The sequence below is a fragment of the Scatophagus argus genome, chromosome 11, assembly GCF_020382885.2.
Source record: "Scatophagus argus isolate fScaArg1 chromosome 11, fScaArg1.pri, whole genome shotgun sequence".
Lineage (NCBI taxonomy): Eukaryota > Metazoa > Chordata > Actinopteri > Scatophagidae > Scatophagus > Scatophagus argus.
In genome coordinates, this window is record NC_058503.1 from 18136851 (window position 1) to 18149140 (window position 12290).

At 42.0% G+C, this 12290-nt stretch overlaps 2 protein-coding genes across 2 annotated transcripts in view; both read right to left on the reverse strand.

Moving 5' to 3' along the window:
• On the reverse strand, window positions 1-5461 carry umps (uridine monophosphate synthetase). Its single transcript, XM_046404630.1, has 10 exons — window positions 5229-5461; window positions 4463-4616; window positions 3753-3877; window positions 3387-3574; window positions 3208-3293; window positions 2832-2992; window positions 2632-2749; window positions 2346-2521; window positions 2148-2262; window positions 1-1636 (listed from the first exon to the last, which is right to left on the reverse strand). Exons 1-10 carry the CDS (start codon window positions 5376-5378, stop codon window positions 1458-1460), a joined length of 1452 nt encoding a protein of 483 aa, XP_046260586.1. The 5' UTR covers window positions 5379-5461; the 3' UTR covers window positions 1-1457.
• Window positions 5462-6176: 715 nt separating this feature from the next.
• LOC124067116 (fibronectin-like) overlaps window positions 6177-12290 on the reverse strand; it is a 29536-nt gene continuing 23422 nt past the window's right edge. The window contains exons 38-49 of the mRNA XM_046404202.1: window positions 12115-12204; window positions 11711-11902; window positions 11503-11592; window positions 10564-10672; window positions 10247-10466; window positions 9819-9989; window positions 9596-9734; window positions 9295-9462; window positions 8271-8396; window positions 7900-8006; window positions 7654-7773; window positions 6177-7439 (exon numbers count right to left, since the gene is read on the reverse strand). Coding sequence (XP_046260158.1) covers window positions 7371-7439; window positions 7654-7773; window positions 7900-8006; window positions 8271-8396; window positions 9295-9462; window positions 9596-9734; window positions 9819-9989; window positions 10247-10466; window positions 10564-10672; window positions 11503-11592; window positions 11711-11902; window positions 12115-12204 — 1601 coding nt within the window. The 3' untranslated portion in view covers window positions 6177-7370. The remainder of the gene's footprint in view (window positions 7440-7653; window positions 7774-7899; window positions 8007-8270; window positions 8397-9294; window positions 9463-9595; window positions 9735-9818; window positions 9990-10246; window positions 10467-10563; window positions 10673-11502; window positions 11593-11710; window positions 11903-12114; window positions 12205-12290) is intronic.

Below are 12290 nucleotides of genomic sequence, written 5' to 3' on the forward strand. Positions count from 1 at the left end.
TTTTTCCAACATGTATTATTTATTGAAGTATTTAGTGTCTTTTTCTTTAGCCATAAAAGGAAATTAAATGGAGGAGGAACACAACAAACAAGATCACAGTGACAGAGGAGACTTTACATTCATTCATTAAATCCAGAACATCACCAAGAACAACTTTAAGTCATTTCACTGCAGGCATGTCCAGCAGTACCAAACTTGTCCCAGGTCCAGGACACACCACAAGCTACTTTTAAAGGGAAATGTCACAACCAGGAGGTGATTCTATCTTATATAGACAAAACTGCTTTTCAACTGTCTTTTCAGAGAGAAAGTTAGCGGAAAAAATACTGGTAGATCAGTTCTGTGCAATCACATTCTAAATGAATTTCAGCAACACTGACGGCAGACATCGGACTCAACCAAGACAGACAAATCAAAAGAAAAAGTTGAAAAATAAACATCAAGCAGCCTAATCAGCATTTACGTGATCCAGAATTTTCTCAGGCAAGTCAAAAGCCAGCATTTTGTAGCTGACCAAACCGTGTTATGGCCTTCCCTTAAAAATTAAAAATAGTTACATTGAGACCACAGTCAACATTATGGTCCATTAGTGTTCTGTTCCTGACTAAGCCTGATATGACACTTACAGTACATATGGATTCAAAATCGATTTATTGCTGATACTTTGTAAAGCTGGAAGTAAAGACTCTGACTAGGAGAGATTTGTTCACATTCGATACAAAACAACGTTCTGTTTTGTATCGAACAGTACGTGTGTGACCTCAAGATGCAAAAGATCAAAGTGCAAAAGACTCCTCGCCATGTAGTGAAAAATTCCCAAAATAATTTCATAACAATTAAAAATACAAGCCACACTCTCTACTACAAATCTCGATTGAGTAAAGCATTCACAGGAATAGTAGGTTTGTGACAAAGAAAAGCCTCACCCTGAGCAGAAGCAGTAGTCTTTGTCATGAGAATAGCACTTTGTACTCCTGCACTGACAAACAATTCCTCTTGAGTTTAGCAGACACCTCATTTAAAAAACTAGCTATTCTAGGTAATCCAAAACTTATTTCAAAACTCTGAGCAGTTTGGGCAGGAGGAAGGATCTCAAGTCATCCAGGAATACTGAAAACTTTTCCCAAGTCTGTTTAAACTTGGTTAGAAATACTTGAGCAGATGAACCTGAGGTCAGAGTGAAAATTTACATGTTCAGCAAGCAGCAACATCTCCAATTCCCCCCACCTGCCAGCTACAAATGTGAAACTGTGTGGTTGTGCAGGAGCAGGTGGTTATTTACATGTGACAGCGTATCTACATACGTTTCTATGGATACGACTACACGCGCCCTGGTGTTCCTTGAAAATGTTAAAATGACAATACTTCCAGTTCTGTCGCAACGGTCCTTAATCGAGTTACTGAGAGCTTTGATTTGAAATCCAAGATGCAATGACACATACGCAACTCCTGAGCTCCTACTGACCACCCCGACCGAGTCTCTTGGTGTAAGCCTCCCATCCGGACTTTCTGTATGACTCAGCAGCTTTCAGCCTATCAGGGGCCTCCAGGATACCTCGACCTACAATAAGGACATCAGAGCCTTTGTTGCAGAGAACTTCTTCTGGGGTGGTGTACTGCTGGCCCAGTGCATCACCTGTAAGAGGTGCAGGGAGGCATAGGAGAAATGAGTGAGGAGGGAAGAGAAAGGGGGAGGATGCCCAGAAATAATTTCTTGTATTATAGCACCTCCCTGTGGTGAAGATGAGAACATGAGTCAAAGAGAGCAGAGAGAAAGGTTTTTGACGTCCACGTTTAAGGCATCAAAGATGGATCACCAATAAGAAAACTGCCACCTTAATCAGCCTGATTTTATTGTTGTGATGGTTTTATATTCCGGCACGCAGGATCTGAGATAAAACAAACGGCTTAAACTTCTCAAGCTCAGCTTTAATCAGAGGATGTTTATAGTCCTCAACAAATGAACTGAGTGAAAACGTGTACCTGTATGTACACGATTACAGTCATTTTCAGTCTATGAGCCATAGTCTTCATCGGTTTCATAGTTTCCTTTTAATTACATGGAAATACAAACTTTTCAGGGTAAATCGCAAAAAATTCCCTGGGGAAAAAAAGGCAAATAAATGACAAAGGTAAGCCTTGTTTACCTCCAGCCTGCATCTGCACCCCTGGGGTCATATGGACGAACTCTGGCCTCTTGCTGATCTTTGAGCCACAGATAAACCCAATCACGAAGTCTGACTGCTCCTCTGCCATCTCCAGCTGTGAAGGCACAGAACAGACATAAACACAGGTAAACTGGTGATGTGATGTATTATGTGAGTGAACTTAGGAGATGTGCTTACCACAGCCTTTGTGTATTCACCGGTAGCCAAGGACCCCTGGGAGCTCATCTGCGCGATGAGCAAACACCCTCGGCCCAGAGGCTTTCCTACAGCACTCAGACCCTTCACAACCCCAGGCCCTGGTACTGCATGAGCATTCACTATGTGCGCCCAAGATGAGATCTGATACAAACCACCTGGGAAATGGATACATGAACACACTGTTAAGCTACTTAAAAAAAAAAAAAAGTTTTCAGATTTCATTCTAAAGATGGATACATTTCACACACCCCGACTTTGGACTCACCTTCATACTGGTGCTTGACTGTGTTCCCAATGTCAGCAAACTTGCGATCTTCAAAGATGAGGAAGTTGTGCTTATTAGCCAAAGCCTGCAGTTTCTGGTTGAAGGCTACTGTGTAGTCCTGTTAGCAGAGATAAGAACAGCATGAGGTCAGACTGACAATACTGCATTTGTAAAATATGGACTAGTCACCAGGTCCCAACCTTCAGGATGTCTACGTGGGTCTTCAGCATGCAGATGCTTGGACCTAGAGAGTCCGCCAGCTGAAGCAGCTCCTCGCCGCTCGTCATGTCGGCGGACACGCAGAGGTTAGACTGCTTCTCCTCCATGATCTTCAGCAGCTTTGATGCCAAAGGGTGAACGTCTACAGGCAAGAGGAGGGAGAGACTGCATAAAGCGCTATGGAAGTCACTGTTTAAAAAAGGACAAAAACTCTTGAGTAAATGTGTAAAATGCTTTAAAAATATGACTAAAACCATTTCCCAGGACCAAGAGTGGAGATTTGTTTGAAGCACCAGTGATGATACCACCAAAGTGTTTCAAAGTGGCATAACATTTTAAAGTTGGAAGCCCACATACTTGGTAGTTCAGCTCGGTCTGCATAGCTCAGCTCCACATTCTGCTTCTTAGTGGCAGGGACATGACTGCCATTCTTCTCCTTGCAGCTGAAAGAGTTCAAGTTAGCAAATGTTACTTTAAAATGTTGGATGTGACGTAAAACACACACACACACACACTTTCTACTCCCCATCTTGTACCTGAAAGTGTTGTTGTCCAGGATGAACTTGTGGACACTCTGGGCGGTTTGAGCGTCAATGCGCCCGCCTGCCTGCAGCACGTTGAGCAGCTTGAACATGGAGATGATGGGATGAAGCTTGATTCCTTGAGAAGCCAACATCTCTACGCCACCTTGCTCTCTGTCCATTAGTACGATGGCATCCGTCACCTTGGAACAAGTCAGGATTTCAACACACAACTACACACACTGGGACCAGATTTCAGTTCTTATTCTGCAAGGACACCTATGGAAACATTAATACTCTACATGATGGGCTTCTATACCCTCTACAGTGATCATTCAAACAGAAAGCATCCATGCTGGATTATCATCCCTAATACTGCACCTTCAGTCCCTCCTTAAAGAGCACTTCTGCAGTCTCCAGGATGCTACTGCCACTGGTCACTGTGTCTTCAATGATCAGACACGTGTCCCCTTTCCGAAATGAGCCCTCCACAAGACGCTTGGTTCCTAGCAGGGTTACACAAGGAACGTTATCAGTCACTACTGGGTCCAAACAGACGGTTACTGTGTCACTATTACTGATTCAAGGCCTTTGCGAGGTTCCAAGTGGAGCAAAGGTTACTAACACAGCTTGGTATGCTTCAGTCACACTAGTGCTTTGATCAAGCTTTGATTAAGGTTAATGTCCAGCTGCGGACTTGCCGACGGCCAGTTGAGACTCTTTAAAAAAGGTAAATAAGCTCTATTGTGTTTCACAATTCTAACTTTAAATTAGGTTTCAACTTATGTATTGGGCAGTGTAACAGCAGGTGTCTTTAACAGCTGAGAAATGAGACCTGACATATCAGCACTGATGTCACCAAACCAGGCCCCATAAGTGAAGTCAAATATTTTCTGGGTCCAGCTTCTTGCTGCTTTTCTGTGCCATTTATGATAGCAGTAAAGAGTTTGGGGTTCTGTACCATTTTTTTTAGACAAACAAGCAATGTGAAGACATAACTTTGGGCTCCAGAAAACTGTAAAATTATAAACAGCAGATTAATCAAGAATGATCACAATGTGAGCTGCAGCCCTGTAGATCCAGTCACCCACCATAGTCCTTGGCCTCCTTTCGCCTGATGAGCATGGGCAGTTCATGTTGAGAGCAGATGATTGTGGCCATAGGCAGAGCCGTGTACGGTACCCCACACACCGAGTCAAACTGCAGCCCTTCTTCTTGCGCTCGCTGGTAAATGATACTTGACACCTGCACAGAAAACAAGGGTTGCAGTGGCAAAAAGGGTCAGCACTTTAAATTGGCAATGCCATAAGTGACAATGTCCAACGAGCTTGTGAAATACACAAACTTTTACGCAATGCTTAACGCTTTAACACTTTATAGTGTAGCTGATAATGTTTAAAATAGAAAAGGTCGTTGATACATAGTTGGAATCAGTTCTGCTGATACTTTTAAAGTTAATAAACTTTTTTAAAAGTGACTGATAGGTTAGCTAAACAAACAAGCCAATTAGGTCAGTGACCCGTCACGTGAATGAAGGATCTACTACAATTTCTTGCTTGTATGAGTTATGATTACGATGTTCAGTGTTGAACGTGTTAAAGGCGCTCTCGTCCTGGAGAGTTTTGGCCCATTCACAGACAAGAGGAACAGTCGAAATGGGGAAGAAAAACACTTTTCAGGGCCAGTAAAACCACAGGAAGTTGATTCACGGAAAACGTTCATTTCTCACTGTTGAACCTTAAAACTGCTATGAAATAAAGCACGTGCGCAAACACCACCTCACTTCAACAGGCGGTAACTTGACTGCACATTTTACCACGCGCAGCGGGTCAGGACACCGCGTGATTTGGGCTTTACCTGGTTCATGATCACCGGGTAGGATACGAGGACCCTCAGGTCGATGTAGATGGGTGTCAACATGCCGCTCTTCAGCTTGTACTCTCCAAACTTCACCGCGTTCACATCGTGAAGCTTCAGGATTAAAGCGTCAATGGAGGCGTCTTCCATTTTCCCGTGCGTTCAGGAGATTCCACAAAAGTTGCTCTCCCACTCTCTGGTCCACTCCTTACTTCCTCAGCAGAGCCGACGTGATAACACTTCCGGTACGTCTTCTTCAGAATAAAAGCGTCATGTCTACTCTGACTTTGAAAGTATTCCAAAACACTCATTATTTTGTAAAAATATGGAAATAATCTTATTTGTGCAAGCTAAATTAAGCGAGAGTCTGTTGCGTATCAACAGCCTGTTTAATTTGAAAACAAATAACGTTGCTCCATGAAATAGATGACACATTCATGTCATAATATCGAACATTACTGACCGCGAGAGAAAGTTTTAAAAGAGTACAAAAAGATCACAGTGAAAAGCCTGTCTGTTATCCTTCTGAAATTGCTACCAATCTTACCCTTGGTGCGCAAAAAATAAATTGCAATTTTTTTTTTTAAAATATAATTTTATTCTGAAAGAAACCGGAAATCCTTATATAGCATTTGTAGAAACCATTTTGCTTTCCGGGGTGGCTTGTTTTCTATTCAAACTAAAAGCTCAGACTTCCGCAAGTGCTGTTCACTGCAGAGCCAAACGGGCGGTCCAGTCCTCCTCTCTGGACCATGGTCAAGGTCTGGGGTGACCTGAGGACGGGAAGACTGACTGAAATCCTTCATTTGTGCAAAGCTCAGATCTTACAAAAGTGCCAAAGTTTTCCCTGGAGTTATGGTACCAAATATAAGTTTGTTTTATCATCATCAACTAAAAACCTTAAAAAATACTCCTAGCAAATACCTAATAAAAAAAAAGTGACATCACTTGGCTTTTTTTCAGTTTATTAAAAAGATTCAGTCCACAGTAGTTCAGATTTTGGCACCAAAAATATAAAAACAAGTTAATCAAAAATAAAGTATACACCCCAAAAAAAGCATTAAACAAAATGCTGGAATAAAAAGGGATAAATAAAAGAAAAAAAAACATTTATGTAATTAACATATTTCACTTGGAAACAACTGTGAATTTTTCAATACATCTTTGAAATAACAGTTTAACTTTTGGTCAGTCAGCTTTTGCTTTATAGATCTCATAGGTTTGCAATGCAATTGTAAAGACACCCGCATTACAAATCACTAAATATCTCTTTGGTGACTTCAAGGGCCAATTCTGTAAAAATGGCAAGGGGACATTTCTTTTAATACCAACCAAAAAGTAACAGTGCTTATCTTCTCAAGGAAAGTTTGCTGTCTTGGTCACCTGTTGCTCTGCTCATCAGCCATGACCATGGGGAGACAGACAGGACACTTAGCTTTGTAAGGCTTTTACACCTATAATCCCTTCATTACAAATCTTACTGTCACTGTCATATCTCTTTAGGTCTGAGGCCACACTGGAAATACTGTATGGCTTTGAAATTCCTTTGTCTAGATGTCTAAGGACCCAGAAAATGCATTGTATCATTAACTAAATCTTTTTATTTTAAAACTATATATTAGTCACAGTGAGACTCAAAATCACGGGAAATGCAACAAACGTGGCAACAGTTATTAACAGGGAACATAACTATATATATATAGAAAAAAAGACATTTAAAGTGGTGTGTTTTGTCTCAGGCAAAGTAAGATGTCGCAATGCAACAGTAAAAATACCCAACAATACTGCATCTTGTGTGTGTGTGTGTCCACAGTATGTTTGGGTAGGCAGGTTTAAGTGATAAAGCAGCAGGATTTGTGCTCTGACAAACTGATGTCAAAAATTACGAAGAAGGAATCCTCGTTTCTACTAAACGAGAAAGGATCACAGCCAAGTTGGATCTTTGAAACGGCACAGAGGTTGGTGTGGAAAATAGTCTTGTGAAGGCACTTGAATTTGGTGAGAGGAAGACCTTTAAGGCACAGATCTGATCAAAATGTGTTCTTTTAAGGAAAGCGGGAGGAGGCTTCCTTCTTGAAGTGGTAGCGACGCTGCGAGGGGTCTCACTTCTTCATCCTCCTTTACTCACACTCCCCCTCTTCTCTACTCTGAAGGGCTGTGAGCGTCTGCGAGCAGCTCCGGCCTCAAACACTCAATCGGACACTGGATGTTCTGGAGAGCAGAGAAGGGCAGGGCGAGAAGAGAAGAGCAGATGTGATTTAGTGATCACATTTGTAGCAACACTTTCTAAAACAGTGAGAAATTACAAATTTCGAGTTTGTATACAGTTTTGTTGATATCTCTGACTAAATAGCAATATCACTTTACTGGTTCGTTTGACTTTGGAGCAGAATTTTAATGGTAAAAGCTGTGGCGAGACACTGACCAGTTTACGTAGAGCGTTTTCTCTGTACCGGTCGAAGGCACCTGAACGTACAGGTTGAAGGAGGTCAGCATCCACATCAGTCTGGCCTCCTGGTCTTCTGCAGTTCTCACAGCGCCAGCCCTAAAAGGGGGGAGGGAGACGTTAATGTGCACAAGCAAACACAATCTGATCACAGACTAGACAGTGCAGTTCTGATTGTTGTATTTTTTTTTATTCACACATACACAGACACACACAGTTACACACCTGTTGTCCTCCATGGCAGGTACAGGTACAGATGGCGCCCAGGTATTCCTTCTGCCACTGGGTTCCCACCTGGTACATTTTTCCATCGTCATAACAAGTCGACTCGTCTGTAGAGTGACAGTTATATATTAAAAATATAAAACTGGAGTTCTGTTCATGACAGACAGTAACGTGTAACTGAGTATCAAGTACATAAAAAAAAAAAAAAAACTGAACAAAAATACTGACACTACTGAAAGTAAATGCGAAATTATTTTATGATGCATGAATTAACTCGTATCCTAATACTTCAAGCCCATTTAGGCTTAGCTGTGTGTGTGTGTGTGTGTGTGTGTGTGTGTGTGGGTGTGTGTGTGAGAGTCTATACTTACGGGGTTCGCATTTGAATTCTCCCTTGCCGTTGCCCAGGCAGGTGCAGCTCATCATGTGACCGTTCTCAGCATGGCGATCCCACTTCTCACCAATGCGGTAATTATTACCGTTGTCATGACACCATTCTGAGGGAGGGCAGAGAAATAGAAAAAGGGAGCGAAAAAGAGAGTACAGTAGGGGGAGGGAGGAGTGAGGTGTGACGATGGCATAGAGAAGAAGGAAGGTTGGATGGAAATTGGCAAGAGTTTGGAAGGAAGCAGATTGAAGCGGATGTATGAGAGAAGTTCATTAGGTAAGGCACAGAGCAGTCAAACCAAAATTCACACATCCAAATTCATAATCCCATTAAAATGAGCATAAAACACAGTACATGGTCATGAATGGAGAGAATTTTACAGTTTCCCGGTTGAATAATACACATTGTCCCAGTCAGGGCACAGGCATACTGACAGTGAAACGACTGTCAACTTAAAGCGATTGGATGGCGACCTCAGTTTCTGGTATTGTCATGTTAGTAATATGGACAATACAAATAACTGAGAACGACGCTGGTCAGTTAGCTTAGCTTAGCTGCTGTCTGCTCTCTTACTGTGATATTCTCACAGTTCACAGAGGCAGAGTAGAGACACCAACATGGGCAGACTGCAGACAGATCTCTTTGAATAACATCTGAAAATCTGCAGGTATAACTCTCTATAATTCAACATAATATATGAGGAAAAAAGATGATCTAGTTATCCTTACAGAGGCTGCCCATGCTGGCATTTTATTACTGCTGCTGCAGCACATAGAACACAAACTGCATAATTCTATGGCTTTTGAAATGAAGCTAAGGAATTTATAATCTGTACAATGTAAAATGTATTTATTTGTATTCCACATAACTTTGGTAAGGCTTTTCAGTTGTTTTTATGATATATTACTAGTAATCTATAAATTCCTCTTGAGTAAAGTCACATAGAATTATTTGATTTCTGATTCTATGGTGTGTTTGCAAAGCATGCTGGTTATTAAGCCACTCACTGGATGAATCACACCTAAAATGGCCACTGCCAAGCCCCAGGCAGCGGCACCACAGCTTGAAGCCTGTCTCAGACATGCGCTCCCACTCAGAGCCCACCTCATGGTAGGTTTGTGTGAACGTGTCATAACACACATCCCGGTTGGTGGTAAAGGGGATGTCACCTGGAACTATGGATGGAAGAAAAGATTGTGGTTAGAAAAGAACCAACCAATGTGGTTCAGCTTGTCTTAACTTGTTGACAGGTGATTCACACAATATGCTAACAGATTCAGCACACTCTGTCAGTGTCGACTACCGTACCAGCATTGCCAACAGTCACAACTTCCTCCAAAACCTTCTCTTTTGCCCCGCCTCTCATGGCCTCTACTACGACGTTATAGGAAGCTCCAGATGTCAATCCAATCAGTGTGGCACTGTTGGAGGTTCCAGGAAGCCGCATCTAAACGCATGAAAAGGAAGTTAATAAGTGGCCCTTACATCGCCGGTTGTAAATGTGTGTGCGTGTGGCTTTGTTTGTATATACCTGGAAGCCTTGTTCCTCCAGGTGTGTAATTGGGTTACAGGAAACCTCATACTCTGAGGTCTGAGGAATGGTCTGCCAGGAAATGGTTGTGACCGTCTGTGCTTCTTGAGGCAATTCGGTTTCGTTGTCGGGGAAACCAAACGCAAGGCCTGACAGAGGACCGTCGCTCACCTGAAGGTTCAAACACACAGCATCCAGACATTGAGATGATAAAAACATTCACAAATGTTAACTACACACCGTCATGTTTAATACTGAAGGATCGACAGCTTACGTATTAACAACCCTGCTGTTTATTTTCAGATTCTACAGTTCAAATTCTACATTTTTTCTGTGACGTGAACAAAGATAGTTTAAGTGACTGTTCAGTAAATATCACATGAAATGGGCTACAGGGTCTTTATAACAGATCATAAAGTCTCTCACACCTTGACCAAAGGCACTCTGTTCCCATCAGGGCCTGCTACAGGAATATAAACCAGCGGTTCTCTGAGAGTCGGTCTCTGGCCTTCTTTGGGTCCACCATATGGGCCGTGAAGTCCATTGTTAGGGCCTAGGTTCTGATACTCTGTGTAGATGTGCTGGCCCTGCTGGCCTGGTTGGCTCTGCCCACTAGTACCAGCCAAGTGAACGTGGTTGGAGTCGAAACTGGACACACAAAGGGAGAGAGATGAGGAAGGAATAAGAAAACAAAGACAAAAATTGGGAAATGCATCAGAAAAAAAAGTTTAAAACTTATTCTTACATTTTTTCATTGAAGGATTCTGGAACATCCAGTATGTCGGTTCTGGGTCGGTGAGGAACAGGAAGCTGCGGCAGCTCAGGGACCAATAGCTGATGATCTAAAGTTGGCTCTGATTGGACACAGAAACATATTCATGTTAGCTGTTGGAAAAAAGCACAGTCACACATTTCTGCTAATGCAGTACACAAATAAAAAAGACTTTAAAAGTAAGTTACCACAAATAGAAATTACAATAAAAGTAACCTGCTGTAATTCAACTTTAGTAGCAGTTAGAGAGGATAGCCTGCAGAGGGCAGCAGAGTGTAGCTCTCAAACCTGTAGATTTTTTTTTTTTTTTTAATATGCAGCAGTTATACCTTATTACTTTTACAGGGCACAACTGATGTCTTTATGGTTTAAATTGCTGATGCAGTTAAAAACAATTTAAAGGAAAAAAGCACTAAATGTGCCTGTAAGAAAAGTTAATTTCTCATTACAATTATGACAGATAAGCATAACAGACCAAGTTCTCTCCTGCAGTGGAGCAACAAGATTATTTCACCTAATTAGTGCAATTCTTGGCTCAGTTCCTGACAGCGGGTAACACAGCAACACCCCATAATGCTGTATTTTATGCTTTCGTCAACATCTCTTTGGAAGACTTAACAGCAGCATTGTTTTTCCATTGCACAGCACCAGTAGTATGCAATCCTTCACATTATTGTATTCTGAGCCAAAAGCATGATAGAGATTGAGTGTTCATCTATGCAACAGAAACATATCCTGTTCTCTAAAGTAACAGAGAGTAGAATAGAAACTGCCTTTTGACCTTGTCAAAATGTTTTGAGTATCTGGCACAAGAGTAATCCATGCTTTAACAAAAAGAAAAAAAGTCCCAACTAAAAGTTTGCATAGGCAGTTCATGGTAGCGGGTGCTCATCAGCTTAGGGGTGTACTTACGTGTTCTGGCTTTGCCCACTAGAGGTGTACTTCTCAAAGCATTCTGCAGTGCGACAATCTTAATGACATACTCCGTTCCTGGTTTCAGACCTGTGACCAAACGCAACACATACACAAAAAGGTGAGAACATTTGTCGTTTGCCATCGATGAACTTGCAAATTTGTTCCATTTGTCTGTGCACAGCAAGTCTCATGCTCCAATACCCACCATTGATAATGGCGTAGCTCTGGCTTGCATGGGGTCTGGGTATAAGTTCTCGAGGCAAACCGCCAGCTTCCTCATAGGTGACATAATACCCAGTAACCCCTGGACTGCGTGAGGGCTCCCAGGTGAAAGAGATACTGTTAGGGTTCAGGGATGTGAAGTGGATGTTGGTGGGTGGGATGACAACTGGTTTGGCTGGAAGAGACAGACAAGCAAGTACTTTAGTACCCATTAACCAAAACAACTAAAGGAGCTAAACTCTTCTTGTTCGCACATCATAATGAATATGAAAATATGTTAGTTAATGCAGGTTTGTGATATCTTTTTTCCCCCACTGCTGAAAAGATGTCACATGTCACACTCAAAATGCTCTTGAGTGACACTGCAGGGTAGAGTTGGAGTTTTACCTGTTGTGGCGGTGAGTGTGAGTGGTGCACTGCGTCCGTTCCCTTTCAGTGTATAGATGTTGATCTTGTAAGTGGTGCCTGGCTCTAGACCTGAAGCGAAGACACAGTCACAGGTTAGCGAGAAATTGTGTGTGCCTCTGTGTAGTAATACCATACACTTATTGTTGCAGCAAAAT

What these genes read in the sequence shown, in the direction of transcription:
- umps (XM_046404630.1), bottom strand. Translation starts at nt 5,378, where the DNA reads ATGGAAGACGCCTCCATTGACGCTTTAATCCTGAAGCTTCACGATGTG. An exon ending in TCTTTAAGGAGGGACTGAAG is followed by an intron (nt 3,575 to 3,752) that starts GTGCAGTATTAG and finishes ACTTGTTCCAAG; the next exon opens with GTGACGGATGCCATCGTACT. An exon ending in AGACCGAGCTGAACTACCAA is followed by an intron (nt 2,993 to 3,207) that starts GTATGTGGGCTT and finishes TCTTGCCTGTAG; the next exon opens with ACGTTCACCCTTTGGCATCA.